This window comes from Pleurodeles waltl, chromosome 3_2 (genome assembly GCF_031143425.1).
Source record: "Pleurodeles waltl isolate 20211129_DDA chromosome 3_2, aPleWal1.hap1.20221129, whole genome shotgun sequence".
In the NCBI taxonomy this organism is placed as follows: Eukaryota; Metazoa; Chordata; class Amphibia; order Caudata; family Salamandridae; genus Pleurodeles; species Pleurodeles waltl.
In genome coordinates this window covers 174,216,554-174,234,778 of record NC_090441.1, presented here as the reverse complement: position 1 = coordinate 174,234,778, position 18,225 = coordinate 174,216,554, and the positions used below count along the sequence as shown (strand labels likewise).

The following is an 18,225-nucleotide window of genomic DNA, read 5'->3' as shown; positions in this document are numbered from 1 at the left end:
CAGTCACTCCCAAGTGCATACTCTCATTGGCTGGAAATCTCGTCTTTTCAAATGAGGTGACTGCTTAAAAGATGCTGTGAAGTCTTTCAAGCATGTTGAAGGGGTATACTGCTCTTTTAACATTACCATGAAACTCCAGCAGGATAGTGGGGGTACAATTCAAGTATGTAAATCTATGAGGGGTGAGTTCTGGAGAATATGGTGTTCTCATATAGCCCCCCCCTGCCCCCCCCCCCCCCATTGGTTTATGAACTAGTTTTATAGGGAATGTGGGCTATTAAGGGGAAGAAAATGTGAGTAAGTATTTTGTTTGATGGTTCTATATATCTAGTACTGGTTGCCGACTTAACTGTTGAAAAAAAAATAATAATAATAATTCTATATCTAACTTCTAATCTATTGCCTTTTTCTCCCATGCTCTTTCAGGGTTTTTCCCAATGCAGTCCTCGTCTTTTTATAGCAGCAGACCTTCAAAAGAATACTCTTTTGGAAATTCCAATACAGAGAGGTGAGCTAGTACTTCTTGACGAGGTGTGATGTTTAGAGAAGGGTCACTTAGTTGATTGGAGTTTGGCTGTCCTAGAATCAGTATTTCTTGAATCTGCTGCTACTGGTCATGCACTAGTTTGTAAAAATGTTCCCTGTTCCTGTCACAAATCAAATTGAAAGATGTTCATGTGTTTTTGAATTGTAAATTCAAATTGACAACGAATCCCTGCTACCTTATGGAGGGGGGGGGGGTTACATGGAGAAAGAAATGCCTTTGTTTCAACTTGAGTCATAGCTATCCAGTGCTTGATGACAGATCAAAACATATATCTTAATCCACTTTCTTGCGCAGGATAGGTTTTAGTATCTGGTGTGGAGAAGTGTCCTCAAAGGATAAAGATGCTTGATTTAACACAACAGAGTGGCACTTTGTTGTCTTTGGAGGTGCTGGAAGCCTTAACCAGGGAGAAGCTGAAATTCAGTCGCCATTGAACTGCTGATTAGATACTTTTGCTCTACAGCACCCACTGCAGCTCTGGAGGAAAAGTTTTTCAAAGGTGTCAGACTTTGTTCTAGGGCCCGAACAACCAAAGGAGTACGCTTCTAAGGTGTCTTCCAGGACCTCCGAGAAGGGGACCTAGAGTCTCTCTTAGTATGTTGTACAGATGCCTAGAGCAAACCCCAGTCCAGGTCCAGTTGCCTCAAGTTAGCTGGATACTTCCAGGAAAAGGCCTCCTGCAGCTTGTCTTTGTGGCCACACAGGTCAATCAACTGACTGACTCTTGGAGTCCACGTCTTTGTCCATGGTACAAGCAGGGGACAGTCCAGTCCTTCAGGGTTCCCCTCAGGTCAGACACTGGTCCTATCCTCTTCTGATCTTCTGCCGGTTTTGAAAGTGTTCTCCAGATGGTTCCTGGGGATGCCATTTATATGTCTGGCTCCACATACTGAGTAGGGATCACTCCAAGGCAATTTAACTTGAGATAAAAATACCCAGGGCCATCCCTACCTACTTTTTCAGTGGTTCTTGTTTGCCCTACAGCAAACGCAAACAATCCCACAGTGCTTCTCTTCTCAAAAACTGAGATGGGGAAACATTTCTTTTCCTGTGCAGAGCTCAGGCCAAGAGATGTGGTCAGGTAATGAGCAGTCCCTTCCGCTTCCGGAGGTAACTTTCCTTTCACTTGGTTTGGTACCAGCTTAACTAGAGGGACAAAAACTGTGACTTCACAATTGTCCCTTAACATCAGCTGTGATACAGCGCCACTGTGTTCTCTAAAAACTGGTTCTGGTGGTAGTTTGGGGCAGTCTAACAAAGGGGAGAAAAGCCGGGGACCTTCCAAGTGTCACCTGACATTTGATCAGGGCCCCTTTTAACCTAAATAAATTCCTGTACCACTCCAGCTGGTCCTCCTGTTGGGTGAAGAAAGGATGTCCCCACTCCTAGACCAGTGTCTCTGCTTTGAAAGCGTTTTTCACACCTAATTCAGGGCAAGTACAGGCCAGGCAGTTGCTGGAGAGCTAATGTAAATTAACCATCCCACATGTTTTACTCTTTAAACGTAATGCGCCCTCCCTTGTAGGCAGCAAGGTGCACTTAAGAGTTAAGGCTTTTTTTCCCAAATCTTATTTAAATTTCCAGTAGCACTGCTTTACAGTCTGTGCGGCTCACGTGTACCTGGAGCTGCATATGCCACTAATGGGCAATATTACAGTGTAATCATCTTTGCAGCTTGTATTGCTGTAGATTCACATGTGCCCACCCTGATCCCCAGAGTCGGTGTATGGTTGCACATCTCTCTAGCATTAACATTACTCAATTTACATAGTCTGCCATACTCTCACTGCTCACCACTGCAAACCTATGCTCATGTGGATTGCCAGTTAACGTGGCGTTGCAGGGTACATCATGCCTCAAGTCTTTGAACAAAAACCACCTGCAACGTCTGCCCATTACTAGACAGCAGGAGTACGCAGAGCATGTGAATCTACAGCACTACAAGCTATGAACAGATACTTATAGGGTAGGTAACATTTTCCATGTATATATATTTAGGTCATTAGCTGTTGATTGGGTGAAGGCTAGCCTACAGTAAATTAAATACGTTTTTGCAAGACTAATCTATCAACGCAAGTTAACATGCACAGAAAAAGGCATTCAACTTAACTATGATAAAACCATTCTCTATTGCATCGTATGCATTTTTCAGACCTGAGGAATGAAAACATTAATAGTGGGTTTCAAGAGGCTGCAGTAGCACTTGCGAAATGCTCAGAAAATGTGCCAGTAACCTCTATTCTGATTGATACATCTGGCACATTGTGGAGTATCCAAAAGATGAGGAATCCACAGGTTAATACTGTGTCCACCAGAAAAAGCATTACCGAAGGTTTAGTAACTTGTTCTTTGGTTCAGAAGGTTGGAATACTTGAAGCTTGGAAATTAAATACAGCCAGTCTAATTTTTGTATAGCCATTCCATAATCTTAGTAGATTCAGTGCAATCTTGGGACAGGAACAAGTGTTAGACATGTAGTGCTTTCAGCTAATGTGGCAAAATGTGGCAGTGTAGTAAAACATATCATATAACTATCTTACTATTTGTGCTTGTCTCTAGGTCTAATGTCACTTCTCAGTCACCTTCTGTGAAGAGAACACTTGGGTTCACCTCACAGCTTGGGGCTGTGAAAAAAATGAAACCGAATCTGGATTACACTGGATGGAATAAATCTCGTTTTCAGCTGTCTAGTCAAACACAGCAGCTGCAGGGGTAGGTATGCACAGGTTACATTTGAATAATGCGATCTTAATACTTAATGGCTATAGGTGTTAGAAAAATTCTACTCCTTGTGCGGAGCACCCATTATGCTTTTTCCACATGTTCTGAAAAGGATTTTGAATTTAACATGCCAAACATATAAGGCACCCTCAAATTAGCCTATCAAGGGCAGTTTTTCCCCCCCCGATTTTACTCTTGTTTCAGTTTGTGGTTGTATTTGACAACACCTAAAACCGCGACAAAGCATGACTAGTGATAAGTAGGCCATAACAGTTGCACACACAATGTATTTGCTCAGGTTAAAGCTGCATTGCTACCAGCATCTACACCACCAACTCGTAGACCTGCACAAGTAAAACCACTCATATTGTCACTAACCTGGTTGTACCAAAAGAAAATCTGATGCAAGGAGTTTGTGGAGTTGAACAATCCAAATAGTTCTCGAGGGATTCTGGCTCCAGAATTCAGTACAAAACAAACCATTCTATCATGATGCTTAGGGGTTTATCTGAAATTGTCATGGCTCAAAATGTCAGGATTTTACTTTTAGGAGGTGGGAAGCAGGATCCCTGGCCAGCACCCTTTTAATTAAACAGTGTACATATTTTCTCCCATCCCTCCAGTAGAAGCAGTGATTCTGAAATTAAAAGGATACAAAGCAGTACAGATGCTGGTTGTAGGAAGCTGGCCTGGCGTGTGGTGGGTACCCGAGGTACTTACACCAGGTCCAGGTATTCCCTTCTTAGTGAAGTGCAGGCAGTGTCTAGAAGCCAGGCTCTCTGGAAGTACCGGTGGGTGAGCAGCCAGGCCGTATCTAGGAGAAGTGCAAAGCTCATGCAATACCACTAGTCACACAGCACTTTCAATCATGAAAGAAAACTCAGTTGTACAAAAATAAAGGTACTTATTTTCAGAACACAATACCACAAAATACTAGAAGTGCAACCGTCCTATAGGAGGTAAGTAATACACTAATCAGAAACTGACATAGAAAAGGTTAGAAAACAGTGCAAATAGCCTTAGGAGGAACCCAAACCAATATTATAAAAGAATGGAATACGAACACCGGGGGGGGGGAGCTGGAGCACTAAGCCACAGAGGTGAGTAACACAGTACCCCCACAGCGACCAGGAATGCAGGAGTAAATCACTGGAATTGCCCCAAACCACCCATAAGGAGGGAAAGGAAGACACCCAGACAAGTCTGCCAGAAACCAGCGGTGGATTCCTGAAGAAAGAAGACCTGTGGGGAGAGGGGACCCCTCCAAGAGTCACAGTGGAGTCCTGGAGGGTTAGGAACTACTGCCCACCCAGCTGTACTTGTAGGAATTGTTCGGTGAAGAACAGGTCCGCATTGCAGCCCTGAAGCTGGAGAAGGGTTTCTGATGGATGCAGAAGATTTCCCACACTGGAGAGAAGATTGCAGACTGGTGTCTGTGCAGGGATTCCACCAACAAGCCTTGGCAAAGGCAAACTCGCAGTTAGTGGAAAAGCACTGCTACCAGGGACCAGCAAGGCCCAGGAGGACTCTTTCCACCCCCTCTTCTCTTCTCCCCCCCCTCCCCCCTTCAAGGAGTGGGGGGGGGAGGGGGTCACAGGGAACCCTCAGTGCTGCAGTGAACACAGGAGCAGAGACAGAACCCTTGGGAGTCCCATATGACGGGGACACAAGTTGCAGAAGGAGCCCACTTAGCACTACAAAAGAGGATCCCACGCCTCTGGAGAACCACGCAGAAATCTGTGCTTTGCAGGAAGGAGTGCTGGGACCTGGAGCCACACATAGCTTGAAGATCCCTTGGGGATACCAACAAGCCTTTGCAGCTGCAAAAGATGCAGTGCACGGGGGCACCGTCCTGCATGACAAGGCAAAGGCTTACCTTCACCAAAGTTGGACAGCTGGCAGAGAGGACCAAGAGGACTACTCAGGACCACCATCACCACCCGTGATGCAAGATCCATGCAGCTCAAGATGAGGGGAGAACCACGCAGCTGGTCGCTTGCTGTAGGTTCCTGCTGTTGCAGGGGAGTGACTTCTTCACTCCAAGGGAGATTCTTTCAGTTTAAAGAATTGCTGTCTTCTCAGGATGCGTGGCCGGGGAAATGTTGCTAAGCTGGCAGGAGTCGTGGAAACAAAGCTGCAAAAGTCTTCTTCGTTGATTGCAGCGTTGTCTGTTCCTGGAGGGTCCAGTTGCAGTCCAAGTGGCCAGAACTGGAGGTTGAAGACTAATCCTGCTGGAGTCTTGCAAGCTAAAGACGAGGACCCACCCAAGAGAGACCCTAAATAGGCCCTGGAAGGTGAATTGGTCACCTAACCAGGTGACCAACTATCGGGAGGAGGCTTTGATGTCACCTCCCTGGCCTCTCATGCTCCCAGATGACCCTGCCAAACTTGGATTCAAGATGGCTGAACCCAGGGACCCTCTGGAGGAGCTCTGGGCACCACCCTTGGGGTGGTGCTGGACAGGGGAGTAGTCACTCCCCTTTCCATTGTCTAGTTTGGTGCCAGAGCATGGATTGGAGGTTCCTTAACCGGTGTAGACTGGTTTATGCACGGAGGGCACCAAATGTGCCCTTTAAAGTGTACCAGAGGCTTGGGGAGGCTACCCCTCACAAGCCACGTTACACCGGTTTCCAAAGGGAGAGGGTTAACCCCCTCCCCCAAGGAAATTCTTTGTTCTGCCTTCCTGAGCTTGAGCTGTTCAAGCAGCAGCTTGGGCTGCCCGGAAACCCCTAGAAAGCTGGGAGGAGCAATGCTGGGGGTCCTGTAAGGAGCCCCCCAGAGTGCATGGAATCATACTTCCAATACTGGCAACTGTATTGGGGTATGGTTTAGACATGTTTGATACCAAACATGCCTAAGTTCCGAGTTACCATTATGTTTCTGGACATATGTAGTGACCTATGTCCAGTACATGCATAAAATGACATCCCCGCACTCACGAAGTCCGTTAAAAATGGCACTGAATTTCGTGGGGGGCACCTTTGCTAGTGCAGGGGTGCCCTCACACAGGTACTTGCACCCTGCTCTCTGGGCTAGGAGGGCCTGCCATAGAGGTTACTTATTGACCTGGTGCCATGCCCTGCATGCACCATTTCACACAGGCGGCAACAGCAGGCCTGCAGAACACTTTGCACGGGCACCCCATGGGTGGCATAATACATGCTGCAGCCCATGGTGGATCCCATTACCCGGGTACCTTTTTTCTAGCAACTTACATGGGGGCACCAGTATGCCAAATGTGGGGTGTAAGTAACCAAGTCAGAAGGGAGAGAGCATAATCACTGTGGTCCTGGTTAGCAGGATCCCAGAGAACAGTCAAACACACTGATAAATAGGCAAACAGTGGGGTTAGCCATGCTAAAAAGGGCTACTTTCCTACAATGGACATATAGGGGAAATTAAATGGACCAAATGGATTTCCAAAGTACAGCACATAATTTAGAGGGGTGGAGCTGAAGCACTTTATGCATTTTACCGCTACTAAGCAGCAGTTGAGTCCAAAATGAAGCAAAAATAGGATAGAAAATGCAAAAAAAAAACTAGCGTTTGCATGCAGTGGGTCGTGCGTTTGCTCGAGTTATAGCTTTTAGCGTTGTAAATTCCTAACTGGACTTTTCTTGCCACACAAAGTGAAAATAAAAAGAACGTTTACATAAGCGAGCCAACTCAAAGCGCCACAGCCACTGTGAGCGCGAAGGAGAGACCCAAAGAAAGATGTTTGCTCATTGTCAAGCTGTCGGCAAAAGTGCAGGTTCGATGGCATCTGTCGCTGTAGATACGCATGTTCTGCAATAGCTCGCCATCTGGTGTTGGGCCGGAGTGTTACAAGTTGTTTTTCTTCGAAGAAGTCTTTCGAGTCACGGGACCGAGTGACTCCTCCTTTTGTCTCCATTGCGCATGGGCGTCGACTCCATCTTCGATTGTTTTTTTTCCGCCATCGGGTTCGGACGTGTTCCTGTCGCTCCGAGTTTCGGAACAGAAAAAATAGTTAATTTCGGAAGATTTTCGTCGGTATTGTTGCGTTCGGGATCGGCGTACTTAGATTCAACACCGCATCGAAGATCGAAGAGCTCCGGTGCCCTTCGGGGTAGTTTTTCGATCCTCCGTCGGGGCCTGGTCGGCCCGACCGCGTGCTGAGGAACGCCGATGGAACGGACCCCGTTCCGTTTCTGCCCCAAATGCCACAATAAATACCCCTACACAGACCAACACTTGGTCTGCAACCTGTGCCTGTCACCTGAGCACAGCGAAGACACCTGCGAGGCCTGTCGTGCGTTCCGGTCCCGAAAAACACTCCGAGACCGTCGAGCCAGAAGACTTCAAATGGCGTCCGCACCGACAGCCCGACGGGAGTTCGAGGAACAGGAAGAGGAAGGTACCTTCTCGATCCAAGACTCAGACTCCGAAGGATTCGACGATACACAAACCGTGAGTAAGACGTCGAAAACCACACAAAGAAACATTTACAAGGCCCAGGGGACGCCACTGCCACCAGGCCATGGCTCAACCCATAAAATCGGTGACCGACCGTCGGCACCGAAAAAGGCCCAAACAGTGCCGAGATCGTCCGACTCCGGTCGAGACACCGGCACGCAGCCTTCTCGGGACCGAGAAAGTGCTGGAGACAAGCCTCGACACCGAGATGCCGGTGTGGACACGGCTCGACGCCGAGACAGCGGCACCGAAACAGATCGACGCCGAGAGGTTTCGGCCCCGAAAAGGAAAAAAGTCACCTCGGAGCCGAAAAAACACGCAGACAAAGTTTCGATGCCGAAACAAACTGCAAGCGAACCAGCTTCAGGCTCTTATACAGAAGAGCACTCGCTAACCTCCCAAATGCAGAAGCATAGGTTTGAGGAAGAGCTACAAGCAACTGATGCGGACCATACGCAAAAGCGTATCTTCATTCAGCAGGGGACAGGAAAAATAAGCACCCTTCCCCCCATTAGGAGAAAGAGAAGGTTGGAGTTCCAGACGGAACAAGCACCACAACCAAAAGTGGTGAAAAGAGTTACACCACCACCCTCTCCTCCGCCCGTGATTAACGTTTCACCAGCACAAACGCCATCACACTCCCCAGCTCACACCACCATGAGCCAGGGTGACCAAGACCAGGACGCAGGGGACCTATACGACGCCCCAGTGTCAGATAACAGCCCAGAGGCATACCCTACAAAACCATCTCCACCAGAAGACAGCACCGCGTACTCTCAGGTGGTGGCTAGAGCAGCACAATTTCACAACGTAAGCCTCCACTCAGAACAAGTCGAGGATGATTTCTTGTTCAACACACTCTCCTCCACCCACAGCTCCTACCAAAGCCTGCCTATGCTCCCTGGTATGCTCCGGCACGCAAAAGACATATTTAAGGACCCGGTCAAAAGTAGGGCAATCACACCAAGGGTGGAAAAAAAGTACAAGGCGCCTCCTACGGACCCAGCTTTCATCACAACACAGCTGCCACCAGACTCTGTTGTTGTAGGAGCAGCTAGGAAAAGGGCCAACTCTCACACATCTGGAGATGCACCACCCCCAGATAAAGAAAGCCGCAAGTTTGATGCAGCTGGTAAGAGAGTCGCAGCACAAGCTGCAAACCAGTGGCGCATCGCGAACTCCCAGGCACTACTTGCGCGCTATGACAGAGCCCACTGGGACGAGATGCAACATCTCATCGAACATCTGCCCAAAGACTTCCAAAATAGGGCAAAACAAGTGGTTGAGGAGGGACAAGCCATCTCCAACAACCAGATCCGCTCCTCCATGGACGCTGCAGATACAGCTGCACGGACAATTAATACATCTGTAACTATCAGAAGGCATGCATGGCTCCGAACGTCTGGATTTAAACCAGAGATTCAACAAGCAGTTCTCAATATGCCTTTTAATGAAAAAACTGTTCGGTCCAGAAGTGGACACAGCGATTGAGAAACTCAAAAAAGATACGGACACTGCCAAAGCCATGGGCGCACTCTACTCCCCGCAGAGCAGAGGGAATTACAGCTCATTCCGTAAAACGCCCTTTCGAGGGGGGTTTCGGGGTCAAAGCACACAAGCCAGCACCTCACAAGCCACACCGTCCAGTTACCAAGGACAGTATAGAGGAGGTTTTCGGGGACAATATAGAGGAGGGCAATTCCCTAGAAATAGAGGAAGATTCCAAAGCCCCAAAACCCCTACTACTAAACAGTGACTCGCATGTCACTCACCCCCTCCACACAACACCAGTGGGGGGACGAATAGGTCATTATTACAGAGCATGGGAGAAAATCACTACAGACACTTGGGTTCTAGCAATTATCCAACATGGTTACTGCATAGAATTTCTACAGTTCCCTCCAAACATACCACCAAAAGCACAAAATTTAACAACACACCATTCCAATCTCCTAGAGATAGAAGTGCAGGCACTATTGCAAAAGAATGCAATCGAATTAGTGCCAAACACACAAATAAACACAGGAGTTTACTCACTGTACTTTCTGATACCAAAGAAGGACAAAACACTGAGACCAATCCTAGACCTCAGAGTAGTCAACACTTTCATCAAATCAGACCACTTCCACATGGTCACACTACAAGAAGTATTGCCATTGCTAAAGCTGCACGACTACATGGCAACTTTAGACCTCAAGGATGCTTATTTCCATATACCAATACACCCATCGCACAGGAAATACCTAAGGTTTGTATTCAAAGGAATACATTACCAATTCAAGGTACTGCCTTTCGGATTAACAACCGCACCAAGAGTCTTTACCAAATGTCTAGCGGTAGTCGCTGCACACATCAGAAGGCAGCAAATACATGTGTTCCCATATCTAGACGACTGGCTAATCAAGGCCCATTCGTTAATAGAGTGCTCAAATCACACAAATCATATCATACAAACCCTCTTCAAACTAGGGTTCACCGTCAATTTCACAAAATCCAAAATTCTGCCACGCAAGGTACAACAATACCTGGGAGCCATAATAGACACATCAAAAGGAGTAGCCACTCCAAGTCCACAAAGAATTCAAAATTTCAACACCATCATACAACGCATGTATCCAACACAAAAGATACAAGCAAAGATGGTATTACAACTCCTAGGCATGATGTCATCATGCATAGCCATTGTCCCAAACGCAAGACTGCACATGAGGCCCTTACAACAATGCCTAGCATCACAGTGGTCTCAAGCACAGGGTCACCTTCTAGATCTGGTGTTAATAGACCGCCAAACTTACCTCTCGCTTCTGTGGTGGAACAACATAAATTTAAACAAGGGGCGGCCTTTCCAAGACCCAGTGCCACAATACGTAATAACAACAGATGCTTCCATGACAGGGTGGAGAGCACACCTCGATCAACACAGCATACAAGGACAATGGAACGTACATCAAACAAAACTGCATATCAATCACCTAGAACTTCTTGCAGTTTTTCAAGCACTAAAAGCTTTCCAACCAATAATAGTTCACAAATACATTCTCGTCCAAACAGACAACATGACAACAATGTATTATCTAAACAAGCAGGGAGGGACGCACTCCACGCAGTTAAGCCTGTTAGCACAAAAAATTTGGCATTGGGCAATTCACAACCAAATTCGCCTAATTGCACAGTTTATACCAGGGATACAAAATCAACTCGCAGACAATCTCTCTCGAGATCACCAACAGGTCCACGAATGGGAAATTCACCCCCAAATACTGAACACTTATTTCAAACTCTGGGGAACACCTCAGATAGACTTGTTTGCGACAAGGGAGAACGCAAAATGCCAAAACTTCGCATCCAGATACCCACACAAACAATCCCAAGGCAATGCCCTATGGATGAACTGGTCAGGGATATTTGCTTACGCTTTTCCTCCTCTCCCTCTCCTTCCTTACCTGGTAAACAAACTCAGTCAAAGCAAACTCAAACTCATATTGATAGCACCAACTTGGGCAAGGCAACCCTGGTACACAACCCTGCTAGACCTATCAGTGGTACCCTGCATCAAATTGCCCAACAGGCCAGATCTGTTGACACAGCACAACCAAAAGATCAGACACCCAGATCCAGCATCGCTGAATCTAGCAATCTGGCTCCTGAAATCCTAGAATTCGGGCACTTACAACTTACCCAAGAATGTATGGAAGTCATAAAACAAGCAAGAAGGCCATCCACCAGGCACTGCTATGCAAGTAAATGGAAGAGGTTTGTTTGCTACTGCCATATTAATCAAATACAACCATTACACACAACTCCAGAACATGTAGTGGGTTACTTGCTTCACTTACAAAAATCTAACCTAGCTTTCTCTTCCATTAAGATTCACCTTGCAGCAATATCTGCATACCTGCAGACTACCTATTCAACTTCCCTATATAAAATACCAGTCATTAAAGCATTCATGGAGGGCCTTAGGAGAATTATACCACCAAGAACACTACCTGTTCCTTCATGGAACCTAAATGTTGTCCTAACTAGACTTATGGGTCCACCTTTTGAACCCATGCACTCCTGCGACATACAGTTCCTAACCTGGAAGGTGGCATTTCTCATCGCCATTACTTCCCTGAGAAGAGTAAGCGAGATTCAGGCGTTTACTATACAGGAACCTTTTATACAACTACACAAAAATAAAGTCGTCCTAAGGACCAATCCTAAATTTTTGCCAAAGGTTATTTCACCGTTCCATCTAAATCAAACAGTGGAACTTCCGGTGTTCTTTCCACAGCCAGATACCGTAGCTGAAAGGGCACTACATACATTAGATGTCAAAAGAGCATTAATGTATTACATTGACAGAACAAAGAACATCAGAAAGACTAAACAACTCTTTATTGCATTTCAAAAACCTCATGCAGGAAACCCAATTTCAAAACAAGGTATAGCCAGATGGATAGTTAAATGCATCCAAATCTGCTACCTTAAAGCTAAACGACAGCTGCCCATTACACCAAGGGCACACTCAACCAGAAAGAAAGGTGCTACCATGGCCTTTCTAGGAAACATCCCAATGCAAGAAATATGTAAGGCAGCCACATGGTCTACGCCTCACACATTCACCAAGCACTACTGTGTAGACGTGTTATCCGCACAACAAGCCACAGTAGGTCAAGCTGTATTAAGGACATTATTTCAGACTACTTCCACTCCTACAGGCTGATCCACCGCTTTTGGGGAAATAACTGCTTACTAGTCTATTGCAGAACATGCGTATCTACAGCGACAGATGCTATCGAACTGAAAATGTCACTTACCCAGTGTACATCTGTTCGTGGCATCAGTCGCAGTAGATTCGCATGTGCCCACCCGCCTCCCCGGGAGCCTGTAGCAGTTTGAAAGTTACCTTCAATTATTTATATATGTATCATCTCAACCTTAAATAAGTGCATACTTAGTCACTCCATTGCATGGGCACTATTACTACAATTCAACTCCTACCTCACCCTCTGCGGGGAAAAACAATCGAAGATGGAGTCGACGCCCATGCGCAATGGAGACAAAAGGAGGAGTCACTCGGTCCCGTGACTCGAAAGACTTCTTCGAAGAAAAACAACTTGTAACACTCCGGCCCAACACCAGATGGCGAGCTATTGCAGAACATGCGAATCTACTGCGACTGATGCCACGAACAGATGTACACTGGGTAAGTGACATTTTCATTTTGGTTGATGGCCAAGGCGGTAACAAAGCCACCCCAAGGATGGACAAACTTGAAGCATTTACCAATAACAAAGGATTTTTGAAAGGCAAGCCTGTGAATGAGTGATAGTGATGGGTGTGGTTAAAAGCCTAGATGCTTACCAACACGTCTGAAAAGCAGGGCTTGCGTGCTGCTATGCTCGACCTTAAAACAGGGGTGACTGAGGAATTGCCCATTTCCAGGTTCACCCTCAATTTTTGCCCCCCCCCTCCCCACTTTGTTAGACCTAGTGCTTGTGTACTGACCGAGCACAGGGGGTGCTGATGTCCAGAACCCAGTGTATTTGCTGACCCCCTTAAAGTATAGGTGTATATGGCTATCTGACTGACTGGCACGTTTACATTACCTATAAGTCCCTTGCATATGGTAATGTGTGTACCCAGGGCCTGTAAGGTAAATGTCACCAGTGGCCTGCAGAACTTATTGTGCCACTACTGAAGTGACAAGTGAAAACATGACTCCATGCCTGCCACTGCAGCTTAGCTGTACATCTTTCAAACTGCAAATTCAACCTGGCAAAGTATACCTTGTGCCAGTCCTAAACCTTCCTTTTGAAACTGGCGAGTACCATCCCTCTTCGATAGGCCTCTGGTCCTTTTTGGGGCTGGGTGCCTGGTGTTTAAAAAAAGTTGGACATGTGTTTTAATTTTCAGAGGTCCTGGCAGTGAAAAATCTCCAAAGTAGTTTCTTTTACTGTGGGAAGGCTAGCTCTCTCATAGAAAAACATAGTGTTGCCTTATGACACCACCTGTTTGGGAATAGATAGACAAATGATTCACGGGCTCAATTATCCAATCTGATAGTAAAATTGGATTATAAATCCAATATTTAGTAAGTGGATGCTTTCCTGCCAACGTTGGTTCAATATATAAAGAGCCAGCTTCCTACACCCCTGACATGAGGCCCATTTGGCACTAGGATAGGTGGGAAATTACCTATGCAAGTATGCGTGTTGCACTGCCAGACTAGTCTCACCCACAAGGTGGGCTGCCTGATGTGCTCCACCAAGGAATGGTCCCACCATTTTGTTACTGGTGGCATTAGGAATTCTGAGACTATTTCGCCCGCTCTCCACATGGAGTGATCATCTAATGGGTGTAGTCACCCCAGGGTTAAGCAGCCCATTGGCTACTACTCTAAATGACCCTAAATTGAGTATTTAGGTTTGCCCCCTGACCTAGGTCCGACTGACTAAAGAGCTGACCAGCGCAAGAACATTTGGCACCAAACCTGGTTCGTACTGCAGGTTTGCATCTTCCAAAAGCCTTGGAGGGCTTCTAACACTGCACCAACCAGTATCTTCCTGGGAGTGAAGGAGCCACTCCCCTGCAGGCACCTGCTGCAAACGTTCAGTCTATCATTTCTACTTCAACTTCACAAAATGGTAATCATCAGAATGTAACACCTGAGTCATTCAGAAAAATCTCCTACTGCTTCTGTAATTTTAAAGTGACCATGGTTTGTGAAATAATTGTCATGTCTTGCTCAGGAATTCTCTATTAGACATTCCTAAATATTCCCTTTAAAAGCTACAAGTTGCCACCCTACATTAACCCAAGGGCTTTTGACCCAAGGAACAGTTTTAGATCATTTGACTTCTAGGACCCTTTAGATATGCAAGCACACATTGCTACTGACAATCACTGCCATTCTCTTAATTTAACAAACACACTGTATTATCTGATCTCATTTAATGTTAAGAATAAGTAGATTGAGACAACCCAGACTCTAAATTTTCACTCCATGCTCTGTCAGACTACACCTCTTAAGCCCACTTTTGAATTCCAGGAGTATAGCCACCTAAATCTGCTGCGATTTTCATGGAGAATAAGTCTATCCTGCAGCACTGTAGTACCTTTTCCAGTAGAAGAGGTTTTGTATTCGGTTACTGGAAAGGCCATCAGTCCAAAACATGTCAAATTAATCTGTTATGCTATACTTTCACCACTTGGGCTTGCAATGATCCACTGTTGAGGTACTCATGGCTACTATCCTGGCCTATAGATAGTGCCTCACAGGCATTCGTTTTCATTGTCTACATATAAGGATATATAAGGATGTATTGGATAGCTACAAGGACTTCTAAACAATGATCCTCTCCTCCATGATAACTCAATATCCTGTTTGTGAATTTGAGGGGACCTTCCATGCATTTATTTTTAGCACCATTCTTTGAAAGCTAGTTTCTCTCGTAGGGGATTTCCATGTATAGTCATAAGCACTGAATAGTTCCGCGCGCCTGCGGGGACCCCGGAGCACTGTTGTGTAGTATATTCTTAAGTGCAATCATCAGCTCCTTGACAAAAAGTGTCTGTGAAAAACACTTAAGAATAACAATGTGCAGCCTATGTGAACAGCTACACAGGCCAAATTGTTAGAAGAAAAAACAGTTGTAGTGTAAATTCACGTTTAAACCTCTATTTATTCTATAAGTACATAAATAAATACATTCTCATATTTTATTTACACCTTTCATGAGAATAAAACAATGTAGGGCAGTGTAGCCCATAGGCTGCCATTATACAGAATGAAAATAGAGCTGTGCCTTTAAGAAAGTAAAGTCTTCCTGTTTCCCATCATGCACAGCAAAAGGCAGTTGCCTCAGTTCTTTTTTCCGGCTCCTTTCTGACAGGACCCTGAAGCATTGAGCTCTACCTCACAATCCTTTTGTGACAGAAATTCATTTAAAATCTTTTTAATTTTATTTTCACTCGACGTTTTTAACATTGAGTGATCATTTTCTTCTTTTTTCTGTTAGATTCTGACAGAATTTTGAGGTTTTTCTACTTCAGAAATGCCTTCACTGTTTGACAAATGCCCTTCTTGTGGCAGAAAAAAGGCCAAAACAGATCCACATCGGGTCTGCATAATTTGCCTTCCATCCAGCCACAAACCGGAGTCGTGTGACATCTGCAAAACCTTCTCCAGAAGGACCCTTCGTGACAGGGAGAAGATCAGACTCCAGGCGAAAGAGGACAGGAGGAAAAGTGGTCATTCTACCACAGAGCGAGGAGAAGGTCAGTCTTCTACCAGGGCTCACACTGGTTCCTCTATAACTCCGACCAGACCGGCTCAAAAACGGCACAGGTCTCCGACGTCGAGGGCGTCGACGTCGAGGCAAGGAACGCCGCCAACATGCTCGCCGTCGAGGAGTGGTTCGCCGGCGAGAAAGAGACATCGCTCGCCGTCGACTACGATTTCGCCGTCGAGACAGCGTGGACTTTCGCCGTCGAGATCTGGGTCGCCGTCGACACGGCGAGGATGTTCCACGTCGAGGAGATCTGAATCCGGTTCGCCGTCGACACGGCGAGTGCGATCAACGTCGAGGGGTGCTCGCCGTCGTAGGCGTTCACCGTCATCACGACGACGTCGAGGGTCGTCGTCGAGAGATTCTCAACGGCGAAGAATCGACGGCGAAGGACACTCGCCGTCACCGTACTTCGACGTCGAGGAGTGTGTCGACGTCGAGGCAAGCAAAAAGACCTAGAAGGGTTTATACAACCTCAGAATCCTCGGCTTCACTCATCCTCCTTCCAGCGTCTCCACAACTCTCTCCTCGACAATCACCATTGCCACAGACGCCGGTAACACCTACGGCGCCTCTTCCGGCTCCGCCTTCAGAGTCTGTTTTGAGGACTCCAACGCGGTCCGTAAGACGTTCGGGACATTCCTCTAGACGTTCTTCTTCCTCTCGGCACCGTCATGAATCACAGAGATCTCAGCATTCACATCACAGGCGTTCTTCTTCGTCTACACGGGACTACTCTCCAACCCTATCGGACTCACCGTCCCCAAGAGTGTCCCCCATAGATGTGAATACGTTCCAGGAGGTCTTAGTACGGGGGGGCGACCAAGCTGAACATCCCGCTGGCGGTACCTGCCCCATCGACGTCGGTGATCTTCGAGACCTTGCATCACAGGACATCTTCCAGACCTTTGCTTCCACTGGTTCCAGGTCTCCTTGAACCAGCAATGGATATTTTCCTTGCACCGGCCGCAACAAAGTCTGCTCCTTCCAGACTTATTAAAAAATATCGTCCACCAGAACAAGATCCTCTATTCTTGAGGTCGGACCCAGTACCTGATTCGGTGGTCATAGTAGCGGCAAAGAAACTGCATTCAACCTCACCATCTTCTTCTTCGCCTCCAGATAAAGAGAGCAGAAAGATAGATGCTGCAGGACGAAAAGTATGTTCGACTGCAGCCGTCAAGATGAAGGCAGCCAGCGCTACTGCGTTATTAGGGCGGTACGACCGTGCCCTCTGGGACTCTTTAATGCAGTTTGCGGAACATCTTCCTAAGGATAAAAGGGAAGATTTCCTGGAGGTCGTGGGTGAGGGAGCCATGGTTTCTAACCAAATTATAAGTGCTGCAGCTGACTCTTCGGTGCTATCCGCACACAATTATGCACACGGGATAGCTCTCAGAAGGCATGCATGGTTGAGACTTACATCACTCAAACCTGAAGCGCAGCAGAGAATACAAAACCTGCCTTTCTCGGGATCCACCTTGTTCGGTTCTCATGCCGATGACGAGATGGCTAGAATGAAGGCTGAACTAGATACCCTGAAAGCGGTAGGCATGGAAAAACCGAAAGAACAAAGAGAGGTTTTCCGGCCATATCAACGACGACTTTTCACCCACCGGTATCAGTCGCCACACTGGATGTCTTCGCGCCCCCAGCAGCAGCAGCAACAACAGCAGCATCAAAGGGGTTTCTCTACTCAGAGAAGGTCGACAAGGGGTCGTTCAACACCTCAAACTCAGGCAACTCGACAGGCTCCCACGTCTAAGCCCTGAATCTTTGCTTCCCCCTCCTCCGTTATCCACTCCGGTAGGGGGAAGTATCTCAAATCATCTGGACGAGTGGCTACGCATCACAACAGACGCCTGGGTATTGAATATTGTGAGACATGGTTACGCTCTCAGATTCACCAGTTCTCCACCATCTGTTCCACCCAAAACAGCCAACCACCATCTCGAAGCTCTACAGTTAGAGGTCAATATCCTATTGCAAAAAAGAGCCATAGAACCCGTTCCCATCAACCAACAAGGGAAGGGGATTTATTCGAGATATTTCCTTGTACCGAAAAAAGACAAACAAGAGTTTCGTCCCATCTTAGATCTGAGGACAGCAAACAAATGGATTCGCAAAGAAAAATTCAGGATGTTAGCCTTACACCAAATTTACCCACATCTACGTCAGGCTATGTGCGATAGATCTTTGCGACGCTTACTTCCATATCCCAGTAACCAAGAAACATCGAAAATTCCT

General features: G+C 46.6%; 1 protein-coding gene across 4 annotated transcripts in view; it reads left to right on the top strand.

Moving 5' to 3' along the window:
• The window catches only part of USP37 (ubiquitin specific peptidase 37), a 328,025-nt gene that overhangs the window by 41,604 nt on the left and 268,196 nt on the right, over positions 1–18,225 (top strand). For all 4 annotated transcript variants that reach the window (XM_069227105.1, XM_069227104.1, XM_069227107.1 and 1 more), the window contains 2 exons: positions 427–508; positions 3,107–3,259. In XM_069227105.1, the coding sequence (XP_069083206.1) occupies positions 427–508; positions 3,107–3,259 (235 nt within the window). The remainder of the gene's footprint in view (positions 1–426; positions 509–3,106; positions 3,260–18,225) is intronic.